Below are 17,313 nucleotides of genomic sequence, written 5' to 3'. Positions count from 1 at the left end.
TTAGAAGTTTTAATTCAGACTCATTTACATTTATCATAACTGGAGGTACTGTGATGTTTTTTTAACTGCACAGGTGTTCGGGAACATTACAGATTGGAGCTGATTCTTCATAAAGCCATAGACAGTGGCGTAGTAACAGGGGGGCCCGGTAGGTCGTGGGCCCTGGGTGCCAGGTCCAGTTAGGGGGGTGTCATATACAGTGTAGACCGCTTATAGCCTAAGTCGCCGGAGTAGTGAATATCCGCACTAGCGGTACCGCACTATAACCAAAACAACTATTTTATTGCGATAATGGACACTCCAGTCGTATTTCTGCCATCGCTGTCACCGTGCTCTACGTTCCGTATTCGCTTACTAAATAAATTAACAAGCACGGTGTCACATGCGCACAAGCAAACATGAACACATCTCGCTCGTTGACCGCGGAAACGAACTGTCAAAACGCTCGAGTGACGAAGCGGGGCGAGCTAATTGACCTTCGTGCTATCATGCCTCTCGCTTCAACGCGACCTATAAGCGGCGAAAATGCGCCGTGCGGCAGACTTTCCCCGTCCTAGATTGCTTTCAAGATAGGGCCAAGGCGATCGTATCGCCGAAGGGGATCGTCGCGGATTACGTCCTGCTTCTGTTCACTGAAACCATTCCGCATTGCTTTGCTGGCGAAAATCCTCTCCTTCTGTTTGCGCCAGTCCCGAACGCAAGTTTCGGATTTTCTAAACGCCCGTGATGCGACCCGATTTCCGTCTGTCTCCGCACATATGATCGCTTTCCGTTTAAATTCGGCATCATGATGAACTCGGTACTTCATTCTGATAGAGCAGACGCAGAGAACGTGAAGACAGACGATAGACTATTGCCTAAGAACGTGTACTGCAGCACATGGAGGAAGTTACAATAGCTAGGCTCGAGAGTAGCTAGGCTTGACGGGCGTGCGAGGCGGCCATTTTGAAATGCCGACGGCTCTATGGTAACGCAGATTTAGGGTCAGTACTCGATTCTAACGCGCACACCATTTTTGGGCCTGTTCTATCGAAAAAAAAGTGCGCGTTAGATTCGAGTAAATACGGTATTTGTGGCTTGAGGCGAGCGTTTGCCATCTAGGTTGACTGCCGAACTTCCAGGCTGCCGCACTGTAACCGGTATTTCATGTCCCACAACTGCACTATAAGCGATACGCGTGTACATTGAGTGCTATGGGAAAATTAACGGGAGTCTGAAAAGTCCGTATTATATCCGGTCCTGCACTATAAGCGGTTGCGTTATAAGTGGTCTATACTGTATGCCTGAAGACTTCCTCCTTCCGCCGGCTTGACTGGGCGTAAATGGTAACCAGTAGCCCGAGTTCATGTACCCGATGTACCAGATATGTAGTGCTGCAGAATTGTTGGCTGCAGCTTTATCAACATCCTACGTAATAATTGCACGAATGTGCAGGCTAAAAATTTTAATTCGCTAAGCGGTCACTGAACTACTCACCTTAACGGAACGTTTCATGTGTGGTGCGCTCGTGCGGTGTGCTCGTGCGGTGTGCTCGTGCGGTGTGCTCGTGCAGTGTGCTCGTGCGGTGTGCTCATGCTCAGAGTGGGCGTCACTAAAACATACAGTCTGGCGATGCGGCTCTTGGGTCCCTCTTCCGTTCAGTCCGCGCTGCGAAGACAAACAAAAACAACAGCAAGAGAAGATTCCCCTGTAGGCGCTGAACAAGCGCGCCCGGTGCTCGCGTTTACGGCGAAGCGTGCCTCGAGAGCGACGGTGCAAAGTTAACAAGTGCGGCCAGACTAGGTGGAGCGCTCACTATGGGTGGATGGAAACAACTTTATTAAAAATCCGGCGAAGTTTAACGACCCGGGCTGAGGTTTCCCATGAGAGGACTTCGAGGCCTTGCCTCGTTGCCGCCTCCCGGGCCCGCTGGACTGCCCAGTCTTGTGTCTTGAGGTTACAGCTGCGCATGTTTGTTTGAAACTGTGGAAACGCTTCAAATCTTGACGTCGCGTCTTACTGAAATATGACAAATTTTCAGACGATGAAATCGTCACAGAGATCCTCCGGTTGCGAAGGCACCTCAAGGCCGCCGGAAAGCACCTTGATGCCACGAGGATATGGACCGCACAGCAGTTCCTGGAATTTATCGCCAAATGGAATGTCTTTGAGTCCCTCCAAAATCTTACCGTTATCTTTCGCTTGTTCCTCACGATCTGTGTGTCAGTTGCATCATGCGAAAGGAACTTTTCCAAGTTAAAGCTGATCAAAACGTCTCCGCGCTCCACCATGAGTGATGAAAGGCTGTCAAGCTTGACGATAGTGACCATAGAAAGGGAACACGTAAAAAATATTAACTTTACTACTGTAATTAATGGGTTTGCAGAAGCAAAGGGTCGGAAAAAACTTCTGAAGAAAATGAGCCCTTGCCGGTCATTACGTTTTAGTGTAACATGCTCAATGTCCCATCATGGTTTGTGTGTCGTCAGTATGTACAGTATAGACCACTTATAACGTAACCGCTTATAGTGCAGGACTGGATATAGTACGGTGCAAATATTTGTATATTTGTATATTTGTGCAAATACCGTAAATCAACCTGTTCCAGAATGTTCAGAAACAACAGATTATTGTGAAACGCTAGAGTTGAAATATTGAGCTCATAAACAGAAAGAAACATCCAATGTTCATGTGACCGAAGACGTGTGTGAACATTCACGTGAGTGAGATTGATGTGAGCGAGATTCATGTGAGCAAACAAAGATTGCAAAGGACCATGTTTGGGAAAAAAAAGGTAGTGTGAATGTGACTGTCCTACCATGTAGTGAGGAACTGTTCCATGTACCGTTTCATTTTGTGCAGAGCGCAATGTGCTTGAGCTGGTTCAGCGAGGCCACCTGAAGCATCTGTTGGCCATGATAGAGACATGCAACGTGGGTGCCCTTCGAGGGGATGCTGGCCTCAACCGCAAGGAAAGGCTTCTCTATCGCATGATGCGGGCGGACCTGGAGTGTCTTGTCAACATTGCGAGGCATAGTATGTGCATACTGCTCCACACCTGGTGTTTTCCTGTTTTTTCGTATAGTATTGAATATTGGAGGCCGAGTCTGCTTGTTTTTACGAGATGTCACAATGTGCTTCACAGACATTCACATGAAGAAAAAGTCAGTTCCATCATGGAAATGCTCTTTTGTGCTCTTGGAAGGACGGATCGCTCCTAGAAGTGTTCACCATGTGATGAACCCTTTATGCCACTTTGAGGTGCCATGAATAATGCAACCGTATTGTCAGATGTATTGCTTTGCCACTACAAGCCCTCCAAGCGTGCAGAGTAAATAAGCAGAATTTTGTGGCTGTTTAGTAGCAGGTGTCACCTGCTGTTAAACGATGAGCCACTCATTAAACTGCCAGTAAGTGTCACCTGGGCTGGGTAGCTCTGTTTATTCGTTGCATTGGGTCGAGCTCAGGCTTGTGCAAAGTTCAAGTTTAGGAACATGGGGGAAACAACCTGGAAGACAACATACTCGAATGTTGTTTTTCCTCATGCTCTTTTTGTCTTCTCTCCATTTGGTTTAGCCTTAGTTGTCCATGATGGTAGGGAAACAAGAGAAGAAGGTGTTGGTAAGTTAAATGGTTTTGGCTGAACAAACTGTCCAAAATATTTGGAGGGTTAACTGTAAAAGTTGGTCACAATTGAAAATGAGATGTTCATCATAGAATGTTAAGGTTTAGACTCTCATGTATTAATGTGCAGAGGCCGGTCGACGGGAGTTGCGGAAGCAAGAGGTGCCGCAGTTGCTGTGGCGTTGGGCTTCATCTCTTGGCCCCGGTGAGCAAGGTGACCGCCTTACGAGAGGTGTGTGCCAGGTGGTTCACAGGTGTCTACCTCCTTGGCCACTACCCATCACCAGGGCCCATGGCCCCCTGCAGTGGCCTCTTGGTACAGGCAGCAATGAAGCCCTACCAGGTACATCAGCAACAGACATTTATCATCTAGAGCAGACATGGCTGCACGCGGCCACCCATCTGCTGCCATTTGGCCCGCCGATGAGGGGGGGACTAAAACATAAAAGTCGTAGTTTCGCCTGAAAGGCGAAGCACCAAGTACGATAAGAAATTAGTAGACAGCTATACGGAGTAAGGATAGCAGTTTTATAAACTTGGAAACATTTGCTTGCTAACTGAATTAACAAGGATGGTGTCAGCACGCACAAGCAAACATGAACACATCACACTCGATGACCACGGATACTCGCTGTGAAAATGCTGGTGTGAACAAGCGCGGCAGAGTACAAGCCGCACCCCTTCCCTTCCGCGCTGCCTTCCCACTTTCCTCCTTTCGTGCGCGAGGTTGAGTCGCCAGTTTTCCTTGAGCCCGGTCGCGAAATACGCAGTTGATGCCGGAGCACAACGCTGCCCCCCCCTCTCTCTCTCTCCCATCCCCCGACGGGCTTTCGTGCGACGGAAGACGTCGCAGTTGCCCGCCGCCGTGCGTTTGTTCTCCGTGAAAGCACGCGTCCCTCGCGCGCTTTCACTCGCACATACGGCGAGCGGCGACAATTTTGTCGCCCTTGGACTTCATACAGAAACTCATGGCGACGGCAGAAATCTGCTTGGAGTGTCCACATAATTGCTATTGCAATAATAAATGTGCTAAGCGTGCTAAGATGATGGTTTACTTTAGATCTACCTATATATGCAAGCAGGCATTCTCAGCGATGAAGTACAAGTCCAGATATAGACCTTTCCTCACCGTGTATTCTTCACATAACTACCTCAGACATGCAGCCTGACTTGTTCAAGCCCGAGAAAAACTTTACTTTTCTCGATCATCAACAACAAATTGAAAAAAAAAAAAACAGTACGAAGGGTTATTGCTGTACGAGAAGCCACAATTACAGGCATATTGCTTTTGTATAAAGTTCATTTAATTTCTTTGTATGAGTATTTCACATTTTGATCATTATTTCTGTGATTGTTGATTGATTAGTAATGTTGAATAAACATTTTTATTGCTGGTGAAATGGATTCAATTGTATTTTCAATATACCTATTCAAATTTTCGTAACCCCATCGCAGCACACTTCTACTGGCAGCAGGTGTCAAAACAATAAAAGTAGATCAGAAGTTCAGCTGATTGGTCCGGTCCTCCAAGAAAGTCTTAGTTTCTCGTGTGGGCCCCCAGGAAATATAGTTGCCCACTCCTGATCTAGAGTGTTCTTACAATTTAGTATCCATGTCGTTAACATTGGGTACAGAAGCAGCCATGTAAGACATAGAGTTTCTCACTATATTACCTAGAAGGGAAAACTGGCGCTGCTGCGCTGTGGTATCCATGGGAATGCCGGTATATTGTGACTTCGGATTGGCATCGTTCTTGGTGAGCTAGAATGCCTTGAAGACTCGCCTGGCTAGCACCGTTCTGTCTGTCACAATGATTCATTTCCTGCTAAAACAGCACGTTAAAAAACTGATTTAGCTTTATTATTACACAAAAACATGTTTTGTTTAATTTTGAGGACTTACTATATTGGATGCACAATTCTATGAAACGTAAAAAGTATCAGCTGGCCGCTAAAGTTGGAGGGTGGATGGCAAGATTCTCGCTCGCTTCGGAAAAACTTGTCATCTGCTTGATTCTGCATTGTAGGTGAGTAAACTTTATTGAGAGATGTAATATGGGTGAATGAAAGCCTTTTATGTAGATTTTACTTTAAGAACGCATTATTTGTGTAGCCATATTCACATTCTAGACGAATCCTCGTTCAACACCAGCCAACACAAGCCTTGCAGACACATATCCCGTCATTCCCATGAGGGCACGGCGCCCTTTAAGAAACTCGCATAGACGGTGGCGCCAGTTTACCTTCTAGGTGTTATAGTGAGAAACTCTATGATGTAAGATGAAAGGCTATGCAATCTTCATTGATGATAAGAAGCAAGCTCAGTGGGGATGTCAGTTTAAGTTTTATGATGCAGAGAAGCAATAGGGAGGTGTGCTTTACGTAACCATCGTGCAGGCTGTAAATATGGCAACGTCGATGAGCAGTCCAGAACATGTGTGTTGGTTATGTTGCCTATGTGGCAATATTTTCCCCTTGGTGCCTTGCTTTCCAAGCTAGGTCTTGAGAATGTTGCAAATGGTGCAGTGTATAAATGCTTGAGCTGATAGTGCCTGAAGGTGTCCATGCACTTGTGCTGGCATTCGTAAGTTTTAGCACTGTGAATTGTATGCATGCCAAATGAACATTATACAATATCAAAGAGGGCAGTATGTCAAAGCACACGGAGACAGGGCGAAGGATGGTATACGAAATGCCGAGCTACATATTAGATGTGGTGGAAACATAATACATACAAATTGGCAGTCTTAGCTGAAGACCTCCAGTATACAGTAGACTTCTGTTAATTTGATTTTTTGATTAATTCGATCCTGACCGAAGGTCCCAGCAGGCGCCTATACATATCTATGTGCCCAAACTTCGTTATTTCGATCTCAAAATTGGACTTCGCCAAATAATTCGAACTTGACTGGTCAGCTTTGTCGCAGTACAGCCGTGTTTGCAGTGAAGCATATGAAAAATGGAAGGTGCCACTGGGTCAGGGGGCGCAGTACGCGTTCCTTAATTATACACGCATGTATACATTGTCTCCGGTGACAGTGCGATCACCCAGATGCTAAATAAGCATCCTGGAAACAATTCAGAGCTGTTTCTGATGTTTCTGCAGCTATTTGATGCTTCGTTTCGCCCACCATGTGTGTGATCGTATATGAGACCATTACCGGGGCCTAGTACGCGTTCCTTAATTATATGCGCACTGCATGCTGCCGTGCACTGAGAAGCAGAGAAAAACCGTCTGTGTTTTGGTAAAGCTAGCAAAAAGGAAGGCGGTAAGATGAAGCTCAGAAAATCAAGGGGAGGTTTAGGGACAACAAAAGAATGAGGGCCTATCTAAAATTCTGGAGGCCGATCAGTAAACTTATTAGGCGTTTAGGTGCTCTTAATGGGACTGGAGACGGCGCATGTGTGTGTGTAGATGAACACCTGCCATGTCCCATAACAGTGGCACCTTTCCCAACATGGTGTGCTTCGCGGCATAACACGACTGTATTGTGGCGAAGCTAACTTTAAAGGCTAACATTAAAGTGAGTCAATAGCTTGTTTCAGCGTATTTTCTGTATTTTGCCTAATTTCACCCGTCGGATAACTCAACGTTTCGTCGGATCCGCCAGGGTCGAATTAAAGGAAGTCGATTGTATAAGAGAAATTGAGTACAACTTATATATAATGATGTTTATGGTTATATATGGGCTCAAGCATTCATGTTAGATTCGAAACCAAATATATTGAACTCGAAGGGGATCGTGAAATAGTTCGATATACAGTTAAACCTCGATGTAACGAAGCCGGTAAAATCGGCAGTTTGCTTCATTAAATAAAAGTTTCGTTGTATTGAAATTTGCCGATTTATGTGACTAAATGTAGTCCGATAGGAGACGCGCACTTGCAGAACGCGGTGCAACATTTGATATATTGAATGCGGCAATAAATGGGAGTTCTATACAAGCGTGCAGCTTTCTATATTTTACACAGGATCTTCTAGTGGATAATTTGTGTGTTCAGTATAGAAAATAATTCGATATAACTAGGTTTGATACATTCTGGTTCGACTATATTTTCTTTGATGATGTTACAGTGGCTGAGGAGGTTCCAGTGACCCATGCTTCCAGTGATCATGATGAGCTGCAGTCTTCCCAGTCAGCCACTTCATCAGAGCACGAGGCTGAGCTAGACGACTTAGTGAGTGTATATCCAGGCCTCTTCGATGAAACTTCCTGGATGTGATGTGCATCTGCATGAAGATGGATGGGAAGCACGGACAAAATCATATGATAAAAACATGCACACATGCTTTCCATGTGTGCATGGTAAACGGCACTCCGTAAAATTACGAGCAAGCACCCCCCCCCCCCCCCCCCTCAAGCAAGTCGAAATTACTGGGAAAGTTAGGGGGGGCGCTATCCCAGAATGGCACCAAAATTCAAGATGGCAACGATAAAATTGTCCCGCCGCAAAAAAAAGAAGCACAGTGGAATGGAATTAAAACTTTATTAAGCCAAATATTTGTTAGTGCAGTTTATCACTGTTAAAACAATTGAAAGAACTGCAGATATAGCGCATCGACACCACACCAGCGCGTCACTGTGACCGGTGCCACAAACATTGGTTATGCAGCTTCTATTCCTGGCAAAATGATGTCTGCTAGAGTAAAGTGACACGTAATGTTCACTTTATTATAAACCATGTCCACAGTCAAACGTTTAGCACTAACGAGAGTTCCGATACAAGTCAAGCTCAGCTGCAGTGCATGGCTACCGACGGCGGACAGCGAAACCGCGGCCCGGCCATGCTCGCATCGCAGCTGGCGGCGCCGCAAATGTCAGAATGTTTACTTCTTTGTGTGAAATTATTACAAGGAGAGGGCAAGCGGCAACAACGGTAACAAAACATTGCTGCTTGGGAGCGTCGGCGGTTTGTTCTGAAGCGCCGTCTGCTACAGATCTGAAGTGAACCGGAAAAGGCCTAGCGACGATATCGGTGGCGAGTGATCAGCGGCAGTGAAGCCGCCAGCGACGCCAGAGCGTAGCCGCGACCACTCCTCTATCGCTGAGTGGTCACGTCGCTGTGCCACAGGGAAATCTTCTGTACTGTGTGACAGGCAGATCTCGCCGTGGGCCGGCGGACTGCCGGCTGCAGTTCGCCCCGATGCGGACGTGTGCACCCGGGGCGCCCGGATGCGACCATGAGTTGATGAAACGGCGCATCAGGGTATCCCGGTGCACACCGGTGCGATTTGCGGAATTTGCCATTACAGTAAAAGCTCGATGATACGAATCTCACGGGGTCACGAAAAATATTCGTATTAGCCGAAATTCGTATCATCGAAACACAATTAAAACTACTGTCGAATCTCGATAATTCGAACTTGAAGGGGCCGGAAAATTTGTTCGAATTAAAAGGACGTATTTTTGAAGTATTCGTGCACCATAGCACGATGCACGAACGGTGCGAGTCGTGAAATATCGCGGCGCGCAAGCGCATAGCAAGCGCGGGCCACGAAACTGCCCACGCCAGCTAACGGTCGCTTCCCGATAACGACAGAAAACGAAGCTTCAGGGAGCGAGCGGGCGGCGCCGGCACACAGGTGCGCGCGGAGACCGTCGAAGGTGAGGGAGGAGGGCGGAAGGGAAGCGGATTTGGCCGCGTCAACTCCGCCGCTTCGGTGGCTCCCCTCGCCTTCCCTCTCAACTCCCTCGTAGCTCTCTCACCTTCGACTCCGTGCGCACATCTCCGTGCGCGCCCGCCGCCGTGCTGGCGCCAGCTTATTTTAGCCGCCCCCTGAAGTTTCGTTTTCTGCCGTTATCGGGAAGCGAGCGTTTGCAGGCGTGGCAGTTTCGTTGGCCCGACTGTGCCTGCGCCGCTGCCACAGCATGCAAGGTCAACATGTGACTAGAAAATAGAGAAGGGTTCACTGCCATTTTATCCGCGTGGCTGAGACGTCGGCACTAGTGTGTGCTAGAATACGGTTGTCTAGAACACTCTAGTCGGCACGTACACGCTTGTTCCGGCGCGATGCAGAAACGGCGACCTTGCAATTTGAGAGAAGGGGAAATTTCCGCCGCGGGTTCTTTTTTTTTTTTTCCCCGTTCCTTCACGCGCGGCATTGAGGGGTCTCTCCTGAGCTTTTGCTCTATGGCGGTGTCGGAGCAATGCCGGAGCAATGCGAGTCCGCGCTGTCCGGCGCCGCGCCTCCGCACCAAAAGAGGAGAGAGAAGCGCGTGACCGCGCGCTGTTCTCTTTCGCGGCCGTCGGTGGGGCGGCGTTTATTCGTATCAACCGGCGCAGGCTGAAAATCGATTCGTAACAACCGTTCTCTAGCACGTTGCAAAGTAATGGGGCTCGGCCGGGACCACAGAAAAATTCGTATCATCCGGAAATTCGTATTAGCCGTGATCGTATCATCGAGCTTTTACTGTATTTTCATAGACTGGATGTGGCAGGCCAGTGTTGCCTGGGCGCGGTGCGGAAGGGGGGGTGCTTTTCCGGAATGGCGCGGAAATTTGAAATTAGAAGTGATTTTGGGGGGGGGGGCTCTTGCACGGGTGGGGGCGCTTGCTCGGAATTTTATAGTGCTTACTTGTAGAGTGTGCAGCTATCTGACAAAACAGTAAAATGACTCTGTCACTGCTGTAGTTCTTCATTTCCTTACAGAAATTCTTCTGAACTTGAGCATGCAATTATGAGTAGCGCTCTCATCTACTCATATATTTAAGTCCTTTATTATCAGTTGACCTTTCTGTCAAGTGTTTCAATGACAACTGCCTCATTATAACAAGGAAATTTAAGACAAATAACATTTACTGTGCAATATTTATACCAGCGACACTCATTATAATTCGTTCAATAACATACTCATTTTCAAAGCTGCCACCACGTCATCTCTGTGCCAAAGCACAACTTTGGCTGCCACCTGCTGTACAGTCACCACAGGTTAGACCTAGCAGTCTAGGCTATCATAGTGGCTGGTGACAGTCTGTCATGGGAAGCACTGCATCATTATGTTCGTACAAGCAGACCTCATCAGCAGTTGAGTGTGAGATCATGCTAACCGGCTAGGCTTTACGGCTGTAATAGCAGAGATAGGTATGCATGCAGCCACCTCTGTGTAAAAAAAAGCAATTGGGAACTGTACTTAGCAAGGGAAACCTGAAATACATGGAGGAAAGATGTTGAAATGGCAGATTCTGGACACACATGCACTTCTTGGCTTACAGCTTGGCTTGTTTAGATCAGCAGCCGATAGAACAATGTGGCAATCCCATGTGATCACGCCAATCGTTCAGTTTTATATCAGCGATGCTGCAAAGTGCGTGTATGTAATTTATTGTAGTTCTCATGCCTAGGGTTCCCACCTGGCAGTTTTCCATCGCCACAGCCAGTCTTTCCCTCATAGTGCCAGCTGCTAGTTTTGCCCCCACACCGGCGTGTCATTTGCTGGTTTTCCAGTTCTTAAATCAGCACATAACCTACATCGCAAGCGCTGCTTTGAGCATTAATACAAAGCACACACCTTCATTGTCGCTAGCAGATTCCTTCCTAATTGTTAAACTGAATTTCACTGTCGTGAAACTGTCAAGTTACCCGAAGTTGCGAGGCTGAGCGGTCCATATCCTTTCAGTTTCATTTTTTTCTTCCATGTTTTCTTCTAAGAGTCCAAGTAGAACTTCTCCTTCTCTTCGGTGCATCTTTGTGGCGGCCACCCACTGCTGGCGCTTATCACATCAGCTGGCAGGACCAGATTATGCCACATGAGCGAAATGGAGGCACATTGTTAGTTTTTCGTAGTTAATGGAAACTATGTTCAGCAGGTTATTTACTTTACCTGATAGCCTTTTTTTGTATCTTTAAAGTGGTATGAAATTTTATATAGAGCAGCACTTCATTTTGTTTGTATTTTTTACCCGTGCAATGTATAGGCACGACAAGCTGCCAACGTTCCGCCAAAATCTGCAGGTGGCCCTTTGCTGCCCAATCGGAGGCACCATGCTTGTATTTCTTTTGCATAGACGTGATCTCTATTTCTTTTGCAGATATCGGAGTGCGTGCTTATAACAAATATCAAATATAACAAAGGTATTTTCGTGTTGCATGCAACTTAGTTATAACAGGGTTCAACTGTACCTTCGTGCTGTACATAGTTTTGTCCCATAATGTTTCTAGAGTTTTTTTTTTTTTTGGATAAATGCCAAGGAGAACACCAAGGCATTTTTTGGTGAAAGTTTTGAGATTGTTATCACCAAACTGGTGCTGGTCTTGGGCTTCCTACTTTGTGCATATAGCCTGAGCAGACTGGCTTCAATTCTACACTTGCAGTATGTGAGCAGAACTGATGAAGAAGATAGCGAAACGTAATCAGTTAGTGCATAGACAGTTATGACACAAATTCTGATGTTTACAGCTGCCATGAATATTAGGCAATAAAAGCTGTTGCCACTGCACTAACCTCTATAAGCTCCGATAGTGAGGTATATGCTTTACATAATTTTGAAGGCGCGATATCTGTAGCAAAATCTTCTTGTGCATAAGAGCACAAACAAAAATTGTAGGCCCCAATCTAACAGCAGCTTATGTTCCAGTCGGACTGGGCAAATTTATTGCCACTTTGAGCTAGTTCAATTCACTTCACTGAGTGCCATTTTGCTTGGTGTTACAAGGCTCACATTAACTACGTTATTAACAATGGTAACCGTATGCTAGGGTACCTACGACGTAACTTTAGTAGAGCTGCTGTAAGTGTGAAACTAACGATGTATAAAACACTAGTGCGCTCGAAACTTGAATACGCATGCTCCATTTGGGACCCCTTTCAATCGCACTTAACTTATTCACTTGAAATGGTACAGAATAACGCATCACGTTTTATATTATCCAACTACAATTGTACTAGCAGTATCACGTCGATGAAACACACCCTTTCCTTGCCGTCACTTGTTTCACATCGCAAAGCATGTCGTCTTACACTTTTCCATAAAATATACCATCATCCACTTCTGAAAACCCAGTTCGTTACGACCCCATCTTATCGTTCAGTACGCTTAGATCACCACCATAAAGTACACGTTACTACTTGCTGCACTAACACTTTTTTTATTCTTTCGTCCCACGCACATCGAGTGACTGGAACCACCTTCCTCAGATGTTGTTTCCATTTCGGACCATGATCAATTTTGTGCAACCATTTACAGTCACTTATTTGATGACGCATGAAGTGTTTTTTTTTTTTTTTTCTTCTTCTTAACGCGGCTCTTCGCATTGTATCTTCATTCCTACTTTTGTTGTATTAGCCTAACATTGTCTCGTCCTGTGTATTGTAGATGTCATTAGAATTGTACATATTATTACATTTTCTATTTTGTTTACTATTTATGTACCCCACTCCCCTCTGTAAAGCTCTGTGCGCTTGAGGGTAAAATAAATAAATAAATAAATAAATAAATAATAAATAAATAAATAAATAAATAAATAAATAAAAGTGTCAGTTCAGTATCTGTGGTAGTGGCAAATGGGCACTACAAAAGCCACTTGAAATGATTATTGTTATTTATTTATTGTAATACATGTTGGGCAAAGGAACAACTGTTAGCTCAAATGCAGTGCCCCCATGCAGCGCCTATATGTTTTTTTGGTTGATATGTGCCACACCTGGTAGTAGTTGCAATCGGCTGTGTCTGTTTTGGAATAAACACAATTAATTCTTGGCTGAGTCGGCATGTTCTGCTGTCGTTCGTGGGCCGGATAATCTAATCCTTTCTTAGAGCAGTACGGGTTTCTTTGCAGCCTGACACAACAAAATGTGAGCCTTTGCCTGAAAAATACCATTTGGAAGTGGACTTGGACTCATACTCAAAGTTTTTCCCAGAATTGAAGGACCGTGAGGCAACTGTAGTGAGTAGCCACCTTTCTATCCTTCCTGTTCACATTTTCCTGCATCATCACGACAATGTAAGCCATTGTTTTAGGATGTTGGCCCAGTTATCACTGGAGAGGTTTCCTTGCCTGCAACCACAAAGAGCTCAGAAGATGGCGATCCTTTGGCAAATCTCAAGTAAGAATCAAAATTAGTCCTAATTGACTTTAACCTGTTAACTGTGGCAAGAATTTCTGAAATTCCAATTCCTGTGCATAATGGCCAACCAATGGGTCACTTGTAATATTTTTCTGGTGCGTTGTGACTTACCAGTGAGTCACCAGGGAGTTGTGCTCCTTTGAAACTTCCTCAAGCTGCGAACGGTTGGTGCGACGTCTCGTCAAATTAGAAGCAAGAATTTTTCTCTCCTTTGATTTCTAATAAAGTTTTCACTTGCACACGGCAGGAAACCGCTGCACAGCCACACAGTCACAGAGAAGGAATAACTGCTGTGACCCCCCTGTGAACTGTGTCGCAGTGAATGTGTTAACTTGCATTCCGGACACATAAAATTTTATCATATTGTTCCGGTTGAACTGGTAATGGCACTTGGAAAAAGATGTGGCGTGGGGTGAAGAGGAAAATGAAGCTAGGGAAGAAGGTGAAGAGTGCTGCTGTTAAATATTATGTTGACGTCAGTGCAGTGTCCCCATAACAATATGCTTAACTGGTCTGAATTATACTTTTCCACGGTACATTTTGTGCATGAACTTTCTTTTCCTTTTTAGAGAGCAATGAAATCATTTTGGGCCTCTTGAAAGAGCTCTTGTATTACTAGACTGTATTGCCTCTTTTTATTACAGGTGTAGCTATGAGCATTTGGTGCAAAGCACCCAGAGTCTTGTGCCTTTGGTGAAGATTGCCTTTCCAGAAATGGTGGGCCACTTACACACTGAGTCATTGGAGCGGCTGCATTCGTGCCAAAATTCTGGCGCCAGGTGAGTTGCAAAGACTTTCATACTTGTGGTTTTTATAAAATGCAGTCAAGGCTACTTATACAACCTTTGTTGCTAACACCGTAAATGCAATTCTGGTTTCACATCCTATGGTAATGCGCAGGCAATCTTCAGACCAACCTTCTTAGAAAAAAAAGGCATGCTTTATTATCGGGTAAATCTGCACACACTCATTGTGAGCTGCCGTTTTTGCATTGATATTCGCCGAAAGCAGGCTGAACATTGGTGTGGGGAAATAATGCGTCTCCAATGGATCCATTGTCTTCCAGCACCACTAAGACAGATGATTTGCCATTGGGGTCATCACCTAATGAAGAAATGTTGATTTCTTCATTAGGTGATGTTTCACCACTATGGTGAAAGGCAACTTTCATTGTTTCATTTCTTTCTTTGATGGGGAAATTTATTTTGTTCATTACATCCATAATTTCATTATATCCCATTTCATTACAATGGGATTTAATTGTATGCTAAATGCAACAGCTCCCTTCAGCATGAAGCCTGTTAAGGTGCTTTCTTTGATGCACTGTACATTTCAGTGACCTTTTACTAGTTTCCTAGATTGTGGACATTTCTGTTGAACTAAACTCCTGATAAGTCGAATTAATTTTCACTGTACTTCCATGTTCATTATAAATGGAATCCGGCATGACAAAAACAAATATGTTTCAATATTACTCAATCAGATGCCGCTGACATTTCTGGTTACACTATGCAGAAACAAGATACTTGAAGAAGTGCGGATTCGCCTGGAAAATGCTAGGGATTCGAGCAGTTTTGCAGTTGTGTATGACTATGACAGTCTAGCCCTACACAGCCTGCCTCCATCAAGACCTCTGATGAACAGTGATGTGCCACGATCTCTTCAGGAAGTAGTCTCTGAGCGGCTCTGGTTTGAGTCTCGCTTTGAAGGTGGAAACCTTCGTAAGGCCGTTCAGGTAGGTATTTACAGGGTTTTGACTTTGTGGTGTGCATATGACTGCTGCAAAATTTTCATTATTGAAAACAGTCTTTTAGCTGTAAAATGTGTGAACTGAAGGAAAAGTGGATCATTGAAGTAATTTCAATAAGTATTTAGCTAAATTCATCAATAGAAAACTTTCGAGTGTCTAATGGCGTGAAGAAAGAAAAAAAATGCAGGAGGCAGTGGTGGGAGGGCTTCTGCAAACGCTGCAGACGCTGGTCCACTTGGCTGTCTGAACTTGCTTGTTTAAACGCTAAATTAATACGTCCAGTGTTGTTTCTTTGTCCTATTAAACTTACGATAAAAGTACTAGCACTCAATGCATTGTCATACAACCTAATCTATAAACTGCCATCTCTGTATGAAATTTGATCCTAGCAAGCCAGCATTACACTAAGAACAATTTGTTGAAGCCAGTAATACAAATATATGCAGTTAACATTATAGCTTGAATGTTTTGCTGTCTGTTTCAAACTTGTTACAGAGAATTGTGATGTGATGTGCACTTTTTTAGTGTTATTGGAGAACTATGTGTTACCTGCAGCTCCAAGAGGTAACCAGAAAGATAACTTTTTTTTAGATTGGGCCATATGAGTACAACCTGCTCATGAGTCCAGACATCAACACAAGCCTCCACCATCGCTGGTTCTACTTTGAAGTGGCAGGCATGCGCAGTGATGTAGACTACACATTCAACATTGTAAACTTTGACCGCAGTGGAAGCCTGTACAAAGAAGGTAAGCCACTCTTACTACTGAACTGATCAGTGCCCTCATGGTAGGTGCTCTGGTAACCAGGCACGTACAGTCGAACTTCGATATAACGAATCTTGATTTAGCAATATTTAAGATATAACAAACTTTTTATCATTTTCTTAGTTCCATTGAACACCATGTATTTATTTCCACAATTTAATAAAGTAATTTTGTTCTGCATTCTCAATTTAATGAAGTTTACAACTATTGCACACACCTGGAGCCTGTATGGCGGTTACAAAAAGAAAAGCTTTCTTTGCCAGACAGTGAATTAGTCATTTTCACTTTCACATGCAAATGGTGCCAGTGAGCGAAAAGAAACACTGACCCTCAAGTGGAGGATGGAATGTACTGCTTCGCCATGTGTTGTGCTAGTATAGAAATCACACTCAGCACGCCTAATTTGTGCCCTTAAAGATGCAAGGGGCAAGTTGTAATAGAAAAATGCCAATTGAAATGAGCTCGCATGATTGGAACACGGTGACAACCGGTGGTGATGACAGCATCATGTGTTTTCTTGTCATTGTATTATGTCGTTATAGCGAATGAATTTTACCAATGATGTTGCAGTGATCTGGGCCTCGTGACTTGCTACACCATTATTGTAAAGAAACAAAATTTGGTAGCCCAGTGTTGGTGGGACGTGAAGATGACGATGGCACACTTGTACATATGGTGCCATGTGACTGCTGCAGCTAGCAGTAGCATGCTTTATGCACAAGCTTTACTCTCAATGCTATCTTTTTCACAGTCTGCCAATTTTGATTCCGTAATTAGTGGTCACATTTCTTGCGACATTCTGCTTATAAGGGCTTCCTGACAAGGTACTATTCACCGTGACTATCCTAGAACCTGTAAAGCAATTTTTGCTTCTAGAACACAGAAACCTCGATGGAATGAAATTTGTGATTTAACTAACTGTGTTGTGCCATGTATGACTTTGTTATGTTGCATTTCGTAAAAAAGTAATGCCTAGCTAAAAAACGAGAGCACAGTCTCCAGAGAAACTTGTCTAAACATTGTAGACATTATTATTATTATTATTATTATTATTATTATTATTATTATTATTATTATTATTATTATTATTATTACATTGAGCACGTGCATGAAAAGTTCATGAGTATAT

At 44.5% G+C, this 17,313-nt stretch overlaps 1 protein-coding gene across 3 annotated transcripts in view; it reads left to right on the top strand.

The window, feature by feature from the left end:
• Positions 1–17,313, top strand: part of LOC119442238 (cytosolic carboxypeptidase 1) — a 59,527-nt gene that overhangs the window by 16,880 nt on the left and 25,334 nt on the right. For all 3 annotated transcript variants that reach the window (XM_037707036.2, XM_037707037.2, XM_037707038.2), the window contains 8 exons: positions 2,842–3,015; positions 3,734–3,946; positions 7,678–7,781; positions 13,380–13,487; positions 13,562–13,647; positions 14,313–14,447; positions 15,184–15,403; positions 16,010–16,166. In XM_037707036.2, coding sequence (XP_037562964.1) covers positions 2,842–3,015; positions 3,734–3,946; positions 7,678–7,781; positions 13,380–13,487; positions 13,562–13,647; positions 14,313–14,447; positions 15,184–15,403; positions 16,010–16,166 — 1,197 coding nt within the window. The remainder of the gene's footprint in view (positions 1–2,841; positions 3,016–3,733; positions 3,947–7,677; positions 7,782–13,379; positions 13,488–13,561; positions 13,648–14,312; positions 14,448–15,183; positions 15,404–16,009; positions 16,167–17,313) is intronic.

The sequence above is a fragment of the Dermacentor silvarum genome, chromosome 2, assembly GCF_013339745.2.
Source record: "Dermacentor silvarum isolate Dsil-2018 chromosome 2, BIME_Dsil_1.4, whole genome shotgun sequence".
Classification (NCBI taxonomy): domain Eukaryota; kingdom Metazoa; phylum Arthropoda; class Arachnida; order Ixodida; family Ixodidae; genus Dermacentor; species Dermacentor silvarum.
The sequence above is the reverse complement of the archived record's forward strand: the minus strand, read 5'-3'. Positions and strand labels throughout refer to the sequence as shown.